Source organism: Lipotes vexillifer, unplaced genomic scaffold, assembly GCF_000442215.2.
Source record: "Lipotes vexillifer unplaced genomic scaffold, Lipotes_vexillifer_v1.1 scaffold223, whole genome shotgun sequence".
Lineage (NCBI taxonomy): Eukaryota > Metazoa > Chordata > Mammalia > Artiodactyla > Lipotidae > Lipotes > Lipotes vexillifer.
Window position 1 is genome coordinate 308097 of NW_006788663.1, and position 13825 is coordinate 321921.

At 36.6% G+C, this 13825-nt stretch overlaps 1 protein-coding gene across 6 annotated transcripts in view; it reads left to right on the plus strand.

Annotated features, from left to right (window-relative positions):
- Positions 1-13825, plus strand: part of EMSY (EMSY transcriptional repressor, BRCA2 interacting) — an 80137-nt gene that overhangs the window by 34313 nt on the left and 31999 nt on the right. For 5 of the 6 annotated variants that reach the window (XM_007461705.1, XM_007461702.1, XM_007461703.1 and 2 more), the window contains 3 exons: positions 1107-1361; positions 9302-9451; positions 12496-12666. In XM_007461705.1, coding sequence (XP_007461767.1) covers positions 1107-1361; positions 9302-9451; positions 12496-12666 — 576 coding nt within the window. The remainder of the gene's footprint in view (positions 1-1106; positions 1362-9301; positions 9452-12495; positions 12667-13825) is intronic. The other variant, XM_007461707.1, reaches the window with a different exon arrangement.

A 13825-nucleotide genomic window follows, 5' to 3' on the forward strand; every position in this document is an offset into this window, starting at 1 on the left:
TAGCCTATTTGATAATTGGAACTTGGTAATTAGGCCATCAAATTATCAGTTTCTTTTCATTGTTTTATCAGTGCTCAAAAAGTTGATATGGAGAGTTATATTCTATCTAGGTTCTTTCTGTGAGGAGTATTAATTTACTTACAGATAATAGTCCTATTGTGTTGTTGATGAATTATAAGATTACTGATGAAAAATCTTGGAGAGGGAAGAATTTCTGTCAGACTTACACATCTTTACTGAAAATTGTTGATGTTTGCTACCTACGCATGGTTGCTAATATTAGTATTGCATTGAAAAGAAGTGTCTTAAAACCTTGTATCACGAGAATTTTTTTGCTGTGGATATATTGAGTAGTATGCCCACTTGTAACTTTTCACATGATTTTTTAATGACCCAGTTCTCAAGAAATGATTTTATTTATAGATTATTGGAAATGAGACATAGAAAAGCTTTTGTACTTTGCTATGCTGAATAATTCGAAAGGTGAATGTTTCAGTGTGAATTACTTTGTCTAATGCTATGTTTAAATTGACTCATTAGAACCTGAAAAGTAATATTCGAAAAACTGTATTACAAATAAGATTCAAAACCTAGTTTGCTTTGTTCTTTTTTTTAAAAAAACATCTTTATTGGAGTATAATTGCTTTACATTGTTGTTAGTTGCTGCTGTGTAACAAGGTGAATCAGCTATACGTATACATATGTCCCCATATCCCCTCCCTCTTGCGTCTCCCTCCCACCCTCCCTATCCCACCCGTGTTCTTTTATTCACATTGAGAACCTATGTTTTTTAAGAGAAGAACCTATTGAGAGATATGTGTGAGAACATCCTGCCTGATACTTTGTTTCTTTTGTTTTGACTCTTCACCAAGGGAAAATCAGTTAGTTTTTTGAGTGTTAGAGCAATGATGCCTCCCTTGCAAAGTTTGAGGACTAGATATAAAATATGTAAAATACCATAGACATTATATCTGACACTTACTAGGTGCTTAATAATCATTATTTTTGTTGATTTACCTAGTTTTAAACTATTACTTACTACAATAACCAGAAGTAGCTTTAATTATGTTTTACTATTAAATGTTCTAATCCTTACTCTTCTATAGGTGTATCTACATCAGCAATCAAAATGGCATCAACCAGACTTCCTTCTCCCAAAAGCTTAGTGGGTGCCCCAACTCAGATTCTTGCACAGTTTCCTAAACAGCATCAACAGTCTCCTAAGCAGCAGTTACATCAAGTACAGCAACAGACACAGCAACAGGTGGCCCAGCCTTCTCCAGTATCTCATCAGCAACAGCCTCAGCAGTCTCCTTTGCCACCTGGTATCAAGCCTACCATTCAAATCAAACAGGAGTCAGGTAAATGGAAAATGTTTCAGGAGATGGTAATTCTTCCTCAGTCACCAGTTCTCTGAAGATTGCGATATATATGGATTCACTTCCTCATACAGTTTCCTCAAGCATTAGAGTTTTAATTCCAAAATATATTTTGAGACCCTCCTGTTGGAAACACATAGAGAGAACTGGTGCTTGGGAATAGAGAAGGGAGGAAAAAGCTGTTTGCACAGCAGGAAGAGGTTTTTTTCAGTGAACTCTCAGAAGAGATAAAGGAAGCCGAGGAAACAAACCCAGACTTTAGAACTATACATTGGAGCCCATTGGGGTTATGGGAAGTGAGCAGTGGAAAAATTAGTCTGGGGAGTCTTGTGTTAGAGGCCGTATTGTGAATCTGGCATAAATTTGTCATGGGCAGAGGTGCTAAGATTAAAAGACATTGTGTACAGTGAAGAAGTTTGTGGTATAACAATTTAGCAGTTTATTGAAAGCATCTCTAGCACAGTGGGAACGCAGGGGTAGGAGGCAATTACTGTTAAGTTATTGAATCATAAAAGTATTGAATAGAAAGGCAGGTAGGATGGAGGCTTAGATACAGGGAGACGAAGAAGCCTCTTAACGTACTTAATATCTTTAAGAAAAGGAAATGGATTTTTTGTCCTCTACTGAAGCTGGATTTTATTTGGTGGTAGAAAAGGACTTTGGGAGATGCTGACATTTTCAGTTTTTTGTTTGTTTTATTTAATTAAATTAAATTAATTAATTTATTTATGGCTGCGTTGGATCTTTGTTGCTGTGCATAGGCTTTCTCTAGTTGCGTCGAGTGGGGTCTGCTCTTTGTTGTGGTGTGTGGGCTTCTCATTGCGGTGGCTGCTTTTTGTTGTGGAGCATGGGCTCTAGGTGCACAGGCTTCAGTAGTTGTGGCATGTGGGCTCAGTAGTTGTGGCACACAGGCTTAGTTGCTCCACGGAATGTGGGAGCTTCCTGGACCAGGGATCAAACCCATGTCCCCTGCGTTGGTAGGTGGATTCTTAACCACTGCACCACTAGGGAAGTCCCTTGTTTTATTTTTTGATAGGAACATTTTATTATTATTTTTTGAGATGTAATTGACACATAACCTTGTATTCGTTTTAGGTGTAACATAATGATTTGATATATGTATCTATTGCAAAATGATTACCACAATAAGTTAGCATCTATTACCACACATAGTTACAATTTTTTTTCTTGTAATGAGAACTTTTAAGATTTACTCTCTTAGCAACTTTCAAATATACAATGCAGTATTGTTAACTATAGTCATCATGCTGTACGTTATTATATCCCCAGCACTTATTTATCTTATAACTGGAAGTTTGTACCATTTCACCACTGCCTCATACCTAGTATGAGGTATGGATAGTAATGCATTGATAGACATAGGGAAATTGGTCTGTAGTTTTCTCTTTGCCTGCAGTCTCTGTCAGGCTTTAGTTTCAATGGTATGTGTGCTTCCAAGAAAGAATTGTAAAGTTTTCCTTTTTAAAACGCTCTGGAACTTTTTCTATTAAAGGATAGCTTTATTGAGATATAATTCACATACCATTCAATTAACTGATTTAAAGTGTACAGTTCAGTGGTGGGTAGTATATTCACAGATATGTGCAACCATCACTATAGTTGATTTTAGAACATTTTCATCAATTCCAAAAGAAACCCTGTACCATTTAGCTATCACTCCCTATTCACCGTGACAACCTCTCCAGCCCTAAGCAACCACTAATCTACTTTCTGTCTATAGATTTCTATATTCTGCATTTTTATGTGAATGGAATCATATAATATGTGATCTTTTGTGACTGGCTTCTTTTACTTAACAATGTTTAAGGTTCATGCATGAAGTAGCATGTATTTGTACTTCATTCCTCCTTATGGCCAAATAATAATTCACATTTTGTTTATCCACTTGTCCATTGATAACACTTGCTAGTCTCTGACTTTTTGATTCTAGCCATCCCAGTTTGTGTGAAGTGGTATTTCATTGTGGTTTTGATCTGCATTCCTCTGATGACTAATGGTGTTGACCATCTTTTCATATGCTTAGTGGCCCTTTATATATCTTCCTTGGAGAAATATCTGTTTATATCCTTTGCCACTTTTTAATTGAGTTATTTGTCTTTTTATCATTGAATTGTATGAGGTTTTTTTTTTTACTATACATATTTTAGATATTAAACCTTTATCAGGTACATGAATTACAAATATTTCCTCCCATTCTGTGGGTTGTCTTTTCACTTTCTTGATGATGTCCTTTGAAACACAAACATGTTTAATTTTGGTAATGTACAATTTATTTTTTCTTCTGTTGCTTGTGCTTTTGGTATTGTATTTAAGAATCTTTTGCCAAATCCCAGGTTATAAAGATTTATCCTTATTTTTTCCCCTAAGAGATTGATAATTTTGCCTCTTAAATTTAGGTCTTTGATCTATTTTGATTAATTTTGTTACGGTGTGAAATAAGGATCCCACTTCATTCTTTCACACATGGCTCTTTGATTGTCCCAATACCATTTGTTAAAAAGACTGTCTCCCCCCGCCCCCATTGAATGGTCTCAACACCCTTGTTGAAAATCCACTGAGCACACGTATGAGTTTATTTCTGGATTCTCAATTCTGTTCCATTATATGTCTATTTGTATGCTGATTTGATTACCATTGATTTACATTGTTTTGATCAGGAAGTGTGAGTATTCCTGTTTTGTTCTTTTTTAAAAGATAGTTTTGGCTATTCTGGGTCCCTTGCAATTCTGTATGAATTTTGGAATCAGCTTGTCAATTTCTACAAAGAAATCAGCCGAGAATCTCATGGGGTTTGCATTGAATCTGTAGATCAATTGAGGAGTATTACCATCTTTATAATGTTAAATCTTCTGATCCATGAACATGGGATGTTTTTGTGTTTATTTAGATCTTTAATTTCTTTCAACGTGTTGAAATGTGTGTTTCTTAGTGTATAAATTTTACACTTCTTTTGTTAATTTATTTCTAAGTATTTTATTTTTGTAGCTGTTGTAAGTGGAACTGTTAATTTCATCTTTTGGATTACTCATTGCTAATGTATAGAGATGCAAGGGATTTTTTGTTGATTTTGTACCTGCAACTTAGCTGAACTCACTTTTTAGTTCTAGTAGTTTATAGTGAATTCCTTAGGATTTTCTATATAAAAGATCAAATCATCTGCAAAGAGAGATAATTTCTGTTACAGTCTGGATGCCTTGTATTTCTTTTTCTTGCCTAATTTCCCTAACTAGAACCTCTGGTAAAATGTTGAATGTAACTGGCAAGAGTGGATATCATTGTTTTCTTTCTTGTTCCTTCTATTCATAGAACTTCCTTGAGTGTCTGTTATAAGGTGGTCTGCTAGCAACAAACTCTCCGTTTTTGTTTATCTGGTAAAGACTATTTCATCTGCATTTTTTGAAAGATAGCTTTGCTGGATATCAAATTCTTGGTTGACAGGTTTTCTTTGAGCACTTTGAATACGTTATTCTGCTGCCTGCTGGTCTCCATTGTTTCCACTGAAAAGTCAGTTGCTAACCTTAATGAAATCCCATTGTAAATGGAAATTGTTGTTCTCTTGATGGTCTCAGAATTTTCTCCTTGTCTTTGACTTTCAGCATTTTTAGTATGATGTGCCTGTTTGTGGTTCTCTTTATATGTATCTTCTTCAGTGTTTGTCTAGCTTCCTGGATGTGTAAGTTATTGCTTTTCAATAAATATAGAACATTTTCAGCCATTACTTCTTTGAATACTTCTTTTTCTCTTTTCTCTCTGTTCCTTCCTTTTTGTAGTTACATTACATATGTTGTGCACTTAATGGTGTTCCACATTTCTGTTCATTTTCTTCATTCTTTTTTCTTTCCACTCTTCAGCTTGCATAATCCCTAATTGATCTGTCTTTAAATTTGCTAATTCTTTCTTCTGCCAGTTCAAATCTATTCTTGAGCCCTTCTAGTGATTTTTTTATTGCAGTTATTGTACTTTTCAACTCTGCATTTGGTTCTTTTTTCTAATTTCTGTTGCTTAATTAATATTCTCTATTTGATGCAACTTTGTCATCGTACCCTCTTTTACTTCTGTAATCATGCTTCCCTCTATTTCTGTGAACATGTGTAATGGCTATTTTGAAGTGTTTTTGTTGTTGTTAAGTCTGGCATCTGGTTGCTCTCAGTTTCTGTTGCCTGCTTTTTTTCCACTGTGTGGGTCATATTTTCATGTTTCTTTGCAAGTTTTTGTTGGAAACTGGACATTTTAGATATTTACATTGATATTTTAGATATTAGATATATAGATATTAGACATTATATATTGTAGCTGGGTACTGATCTTCCCCTACCCCCACCCCTGATTTGTTATTGTTATTGGCATGGTTCTTTGTTGTTTAGTGACTAGATCAATTATTTTGCTGAAGTTAAGTCTCTGCTGTTGTTCCTCAGGGAGGTACAGCTCTGGGTATGCCCAGTCATTCTGAGGTGACAGTGATATTGGTATGGCTTTTTCCTCTTTTCCTGACCACACCCAGCTGTTAAACTCCACTAACTGATTGCTCTATTTTTTTCAACAATTCCTGGAGCGTAAGTTGCTCTACGAACTCATCCAAATTGTGGCTTCTTTGAAGGAATAATCTCAAAGGTCCATTTTTGATATTTGTTCTGACCATAGGAGCGTTCCTCTCAGCTTCCTTACTATTCAGTTCTGTCCTGCAAACTGGCCTATAGTCTAGAAGGTATCTTAATTAAATCCATGATTCTCCTTCTAGTTGCCTTTCACCACATCCTCCACTGTTTTTGAGAGCACCCTTAGGCTTGAACTTCTCCATGCTCTGCTACATATGAAGTCAGTTCCTCTGGGAAGAGGCTAGGAGCTATATGTTTTAGGACATGTTTTCTATCCTCAGGCAGCTCTGGAGCTCTGGGGGTAGGGTCAATGGCAGACTTCTCTCTGAATGATACCCCTGCTCTAGGAGCTGAGCACTCAGTGAAGCCAAGTGTGGGAGGTTGGGCAAGCAGCCTGAGATCCTCTCAGCTTGCTTCCCCTGGTTGGTGGAGCCACTCCCTCACAAGCCAGGGCAGTGGTGGTCAGGACCCCAGTGTTCTCAGTGGCTCTGTGCCCAAGATAGAGCCTTTGTTCCATGAACTGGGGACTGGGCAGAAGAAAGGAGTACCCACCTATTGACTGCAGTTGCCTGGGACTTAAAACAGGTGCCTGGGAGCAGAAAGAGATAAGCTGAAGTCCTTCTGCTCCTCAGAAGAAAGCCCTCCAACTGGGAGCTGGAGTAGGAGGAAACCCTGTGTTCTTGACTGCAGCAGTCTGGAGAGCAGTCCTTGCTTCACCTGTAGGGAGGGAGGAGGAACAGGTGTTAGTTTAAATGTCATAGATTTCACTGTTCTTAGCAAATATTTCTGTGTATTCTTTTTTCTTTTTTTTTAAATTTTATTTATTTATTTATGTTTGGCTGTGTTGGGTCTTCATATCTGTGCATGGGCTTTCTCTAGTTGCAGCGAGCGGGGGCCACTCTTCATTGCGGTACGCGGGCCTCTCACTGTCGCGGCCTATCTTGTTGCAGAGCACAAGCTCCAGACGTGCAGGCTCAGTAGTTGTGGCTCACAGGCCTAGTTGCTCCATGGCATGTGGGATCCTCCCAGACCAGGGCTCAAACCCGAGTCCCCCGCATCGGCAGGCAGACCCTCAACCACTGTGCCACCAGGGAAGCCCTTTGTGTATTCTTGAATAGATGTTTCTTCATTTGGTCTTAGGACCGTTTCCAGAGCTTTTCATTGGTTGTTTTTTTAAATCATTTTTGCCAGTTTCATTAGCAGGTTAGCAGAGCTCCTTATGCTCTCTTGTCAGAAATCACTCTCTGGAATGGTTTTTGTTGTTGGTTTATTTTAAGTGGAGATATAATTCACATATAACATTGTATTAGTTTGAGGTGTACAACATAACGATTTGATATATGCATATATTATGAAATGATTACCCCAATAAGTTTAATTAATATCCATCACCACATAGTTATGTATTTTTTTTCTTGTGATAAGAGGAATGGTTTTAAATACATTGGAGCTATTTTCTTTTTAAAGGACCATAGAATTGTCCTGTGAAACTATCTGGGCCTGCTATATTGGGGGGGAAGGGGGAGGAGCTCTTAAAATTTTGTTTCAAGGAAACTTGTCTATTTATATATCTTTTTTGAGGTCAATTTTTGATAAATACTGTTTTTCTAGAAAATTACCCATTTGATCCAAATTTTCAACTTGTTTGTGTAGGACTAAGCAAAGTAGTGTCTTATGATTTCCTTAATTTTTATCTCTGTGGTTATTTCCTTGGGGGTTTCTTTTTATGTACCTTAAGCATTATTGTAATTCATTAATAAGATAATATTAGAAATCATTTTTTCCATACAACTTCACAGTTTATGATTTATTGTAATCAGAATTTATTTATACATTAATAATACTTTATTTATTGAACTCTTGCTATGTATTAGGCACTTCACAACTGTGATGTAATTAATCTTCACATAGCCCTAGAAGGTATATACTAATAGTATCTTTATTTTATAGATGAGAAAACTGAGTCATAGAGATTATTAAGTAATTTGCCTAATTATGCCTGGATGTCATAATTTTAGCTTCTTTGTTGGCTACAAGTATTTTAAAATTATTTAAGGCTATTAAATAAATAAATTTGTTTGCTTCCTAGTATCTTAACCTAAATCACCATCCAAAAAAGTAATAAAAATTTTAGTTGTCTGTTGAAATGTATTCTATCCCATGAATTGTTTCAGTGAAGTTTAGTGGGGAAAAAGCGTTACCAAAAATTTCCTTCCTTAGTTAACAATTATTAGTACTTAAATTTATAGTTAACGTGAGAGATTTCTTTTAAATGGACATCTTACATTTGAAAAGGCAGTGTAACACTTATAACATTTAAATTAAAAATTTGAAAAATGTAAAAAATATCATAACATCACCACCCTAACAATTTTATTTTTATATACTGCCTTCAAGTTCTTGTCCACATGCATATTTTATGTAGGTGCAATAATAGTGCATTCTTTACTTTTGACAAAGTGAGCTATTTAAATACTTTTAAAAGAAGTCAATTTAAAAATAAATGTTCAAAAAGAAAATGTTCTTGCTCTTTACAGTCTTAAGAGGTTAGAGAAATCTGTGGTAGAGTTGAGAATATATAAAAGCTACATTAATTTTTTTTATTGGAGTATAATTGCTTCATAATATTGTGGTAGTTTCTGCTATACAACGAAGTGAATCAGCTATATGTATACATGTATCCCCTCCCTTTTGGACCTCCTTCCCACCCCTCACCCCCACCCCCAATCCTGCCCATCTAGGTCATCACAGAGCACCGAGCTGAGCTCCCTGTGCTATACAGCAGGTTCCCACCGGCTATCTATTTTACACATGGTAGTGTATATATGTCAATCCTAATCTCCCAATTCATTCCACCCTCCCCTTCTCACCCTGTGTCCACACGTCCGTTCTCTATGTCTGCATCACTATTCCTGCCCTGCTTTTATTTTTGACTTCTTATCCTAATCCTTTCATCCCAAGTATTTGCATGGAACACAGATTATTTGTTTGTAAAAGTTCAGATCAATGGCTAATTTGGTTTGAAAGCTCTTATATGATGTGATCATAGACAAAAGAAAAATTGTTTTTCATTAAAACTTGTTAATAGCTTTTGTGGTATTTTAATTATATTTCTGAATGAGAGAAATTTGGGAAGATAGGAATTTGAGGAATAAAAGTTAAAAGAATATCTTTCATCAGTATGAACAAAAGCCTCTTTTTAGGCAAGACTCAGTAAATGTGTGTAACTGCTGCCCTCTTGGGTTGATACAAAGCACATGTTACTAAAAATAATTTGTACTGAGATTTATCTTTCTTCTTTCAAAGGTGTTAAAATCATCACACAACAAGTTCAACCAAGTAAAATCTTACCCAAACCAGTGACAGCAACTCTGCCCACCAGTAGCAATTCCCCTATTATGGTGGTTAGCAGTAATGGTGCAATTATGACAACTAAACTTGTAACCACTCCTACTGGTAAGTTTTCTTGAGCGTCAGTCCATTCATTCATCATACTTATTGAGTAATTTCTCTGTACTAGCAATACACTTGACATTGGGAATATAGAAATTAATGAGACAGTTCTTCAGAAAGGTCTTTCTTGACTCTTTCCTCATCCCAACTGAAATTAGCTCTTTGCTATTGTCATGGTCCTCTTCTTTTCCTTTATAACACATACTATAATTTCTATTAGCTACTTTTTGTCGATTTGTTTAATGTTATTCACCTTATTAGACCATGAGCTCCATGAGGATAAGGGACCTTGTCTGTTTTATTCACCATATATATGTAGAGCTAGTCTGTAAGTAGGTGTTTAGTCAGGATTTGTTGAGTGAATGAAAACACAGTCCCAGCCTGCAAGGATCTCACACTGATGAGGTTGAGAATCTATATTACATTACAGTGTAGTAAGCATTACTCAGACTGAGAAGAGCATAGGATGCCATTTTATCCAGTTATGAGAGCATCCAGGCTATGCCCAAGGAAGTGACAGTATAGAACATTTTAAATAGTACCACCCTTTGTGACCTTGAGCAGTTTACTTTAATTCCTCTCAGTCTTTTCCATTGCCTATTTCAATGTGATCATAAAGTTATTCTGTTAAATTAGGTATGTAAAGTCCCCAGCAGAGTGCTCGATAGCCATTACTATTAATTAATGTTAGAATTAGCCAGTACCATTATTTTAAATTTGTATAACTCTTACCAGACTTTTTGAAGAGGGCCAGATTTAGATAATAGAATCTAGAGTGTAAAATGATTCCTTTCTCAAGTTTATAAGCTATCATCTATTGGCCATTATATAAAAGTATGTATAAGCATTACCCTTAATCTCCCTTAGGCTTTAATATCTTCATTTTCAGAGACAAAACAGAGGCTTATGTTAAGCAATATGCACAAGGCCACACAGCCAATAAAAGACAAGACTGGGATTTGAATCCAGATCTGTTTGACTCCCAAAACTGCTTTAAAAAAAGAAAAACTGTGGTAAAAATGTAGATAACATGAAATTTACCATTTTCACCATTTTTAAGTGTACAGTTAATTGGCATTAAGTACATTCATATTGTTTTACAACCATTACAAACCATCTAGCTCCAGACCTTTTTTTTTTTTTTTTTTTGCGGCACATGGGCCTCTCATTGTTGTGGCCTCTCCCGTTGTGGAGCACAGGCTCTGGACGCGCAGGCTCAGCGGCCATGGCTCACGGGCCTAGCCGCTCTGCAGCATGTGGGATCTTCCCGGACCAGGGCACGAACCCATGTCCCCTGCATCGGCAGGCGGACTCTGAACCACTGGGCCACCAGGAAAGCCCGCTCCAGAACTTTTTACATCTTCCCAAACTGAAGCTCTGTGCCCATTAAACAATAACTCTGCATTCCCACCTTTCCTCAGTCCCTGGTAACTGCCATTCTAACTTTCTGTCTCTTTGCAAAGCCTATGCTTTAAAAACACTGTTATTCTTGCATTAAATTTATCATTCTTCACCCAAAACTTTTCTCCATTTAGTACAAAGGTAGTAGTGTTAGGTAGATATGATTCCTCATGTTAGGGAAAGGTAGTGAAAAATAATATTGTGTCTGTGCTTATGTATATATATTAGAATAAGTGTTTCTAATTTTAAAACAAAAGCTTAAGTTGAAATATTTTCCAGCTATAATTAACTAATTCTAACTATGTATCTTCATAGCATAATTATTTTGCACTAGATTTTTTTTCTGATTTAGATGTATGTTTGTAATCAATTTAAAGTAATTCTACTTAATGTTCTTCCACTTCTCCCTGTTTTGGGTAGTGATTATATTTTAAAACGGTAAATACTAACTGGGTAAAACCATTTTTGGGCGGGGGTGGTTGAAATAGTTATCACAGTGACTCCTGTATCTGATTAGCATGAAAAAACTTTTTTCAGTTGAATAATGTGTTTAACTGAGTTATCTTCATTCTCCCCAAAACTAACGGCTCTTAGGAACAGTGTTAGGAATTTAGGAACAGTGCTTAGGAATAGTGTTTCTTGAGTTACCAGATTTGTGACAAACTACAACAGGCTTGTCTGGTTAATTTTTAATTCCTGTTTGGGGAAAGGAAAAAGTTCTAGAAATAATGGGGAAGAATGTAAAGTTCTTTGAGAGATATGAAGAAAAATATTCTAATGGGTCAGTTAAGAGGAAATATGTAAATAGTGAACTTTTTAGGCTAAGAAGAAATATTCCTGGCAACTCTTGTCAGCTTCCATTTTAATCTCTAGTAAAATGATGGAATAACTCTTTAAAAGATTGAAGTATATTTAGAGGGTAGCAGAGTACAAAACAGTAAAAATTTATAATTTTTTTTAAAATTTTTTAATTTTTGCGGTACGCGGACCTCTCACTGCCGTGGCCCCTCCCGCCGCGGAGCACAGGCCCCGGACGCGCAGGCCCAGTGGCCACGGCTCACAGGCCCAGCCGCTCTGCGGCATGCGGGATCCTCCCAGACCTGGGCACGAACCCGCGTCCCCTGCATCCGCAGGTGGACCCCCAACCACTGTGCCACCAGGGAAGCCCTAAAAATTTATAAAATGTTAGGCAAACAATATACTGCCTGATTTGCTGAGTGCTGCCGTTGGGTTTGGCACTGAGATGGCATAAAACAGATGCAGAGACCTTGAAATCTATAACAGAAATATCTAAAATGCTCTGGCAGGAAAGATGATTAAATTTAAGTTTCTTTTGGCATCAAACTAGTGGAAGAAGGGTAATGGAAGAAGGGAACAGACTTGGTTGTACTTTTTCTTGGGGTTAGTAATTTGATGCAACACATCACAAAATTTTATGTGTAAAATTAATTCAAATTGAGTTAGCTATAGTTCTTGCTATGTGCATTGAAAACTGGCTATAAATTGTTACTTAATGGCTTGACACCTTGAAATTCCATTTTCAAGTTAAAGCAATGTAGATTATGTTGAATTATAGTTAAACTGTATAAATCGTCATTCTTCTAAAAGTTATGACAAGTTTTTCTCTTGGCTTTTCCCTTTTATAGGCACACAGGCAACCTATACTCGGCCAACAGTGAGCCCATCTATAGGTCGGATGGCTGCAACCCCTGGAGCTGCAACCTATGTGAAAACTACCAGTGGTAGCATTATTACAGTAGTACCCAAATCATTAGCTACCTTGGGGGGCAAGATAATTAGCAGTAATATAGTTTCTGGTAGGTATATCTGAAATACATTGAAGGTATATGTGACCAATAAGAGGAAAAAACATTTCACTGTTGAAGGATTCTGTTTGATCGCAGTTTTCTGCTTAGAAATCTAGAGCTTTGTTTTTAGTCCTGATGTTTTAGTGATTAAGTATAGTTTTTTAGTTCTAGTATTAAATCTTCATATGTTAAGCTTTTGAGAGTTTTAGAACATTTAGTTGCATTTAATCAGAATGGAAGGATTATGGTTTACATTTGCATAGAGATTTTTCATTTACAAAGTATTGCCCCATTTATCAATTCATACCTCATAACTCTGAAATAGTTGGTGTCAGCCCCAGTCTACAGGTACAGACATATTTAAGTTTAGAGGATGAACTTGACCTGTCCAAAACCATACAAGCTAGATAGAGGAAGAACTAGTATTTATTAGTCTAAATATGTTTGAGGGATCGTATCTCATAATTTCAATTACTAATGTCACTTTAGCACATTAAAAATAAAAATACTTGAATATTTTTATTTGCTTTTCACCATTTATATTGGCTGTTTACTTTTTAAAAATGTTTTACTCATATAGTGAAGGCTAATATTTATTGGTATTTTGGAACCTTACCTGGTTTTTATTGGCTCATTTATTCCTGCAATATTTGCATTGTGTATCCTGAAGTGGAATGTTAACATGGTATCCATTTTCATTGATTATTATTATTATTATTATTATTTTTTTTTTTTTTTTTTTGAGGTATGCGGGCCTCTCACTGTTGTGGCCTCTCCCGCTGCGGAGCACAGGCTCCGGACGCGCAGGCTCAGCGGCCATGGCTCAGGCTCAGCGGCCATGGCTCACGGGCCCAGCCGCTCCGCGGCATGCGGGATCCTCCCAGACCGGGCGCGAACCCGTGTCCCCTGCATCGGCAGGCGGACTCCCAACCACTGCGCCACCAGGGAAGCCCTGATTATTATTTTTTAATTAAAATGATGTGAATAATCTCTGACCAAGCAAGCCCTGTGGACTTTAACTGTCTACCATTTTTGTAGACTAGCCATATTTTGTATGCCCCAGGTGAATTGTTCTAACATTTTAAAGTGAAGGGATTGAAGTTCCTGGCAGTAATATGATGTTGCTGATAACTCAAGGAGTGAAAAAAAAAAAAAAAAAAAAAAAAGA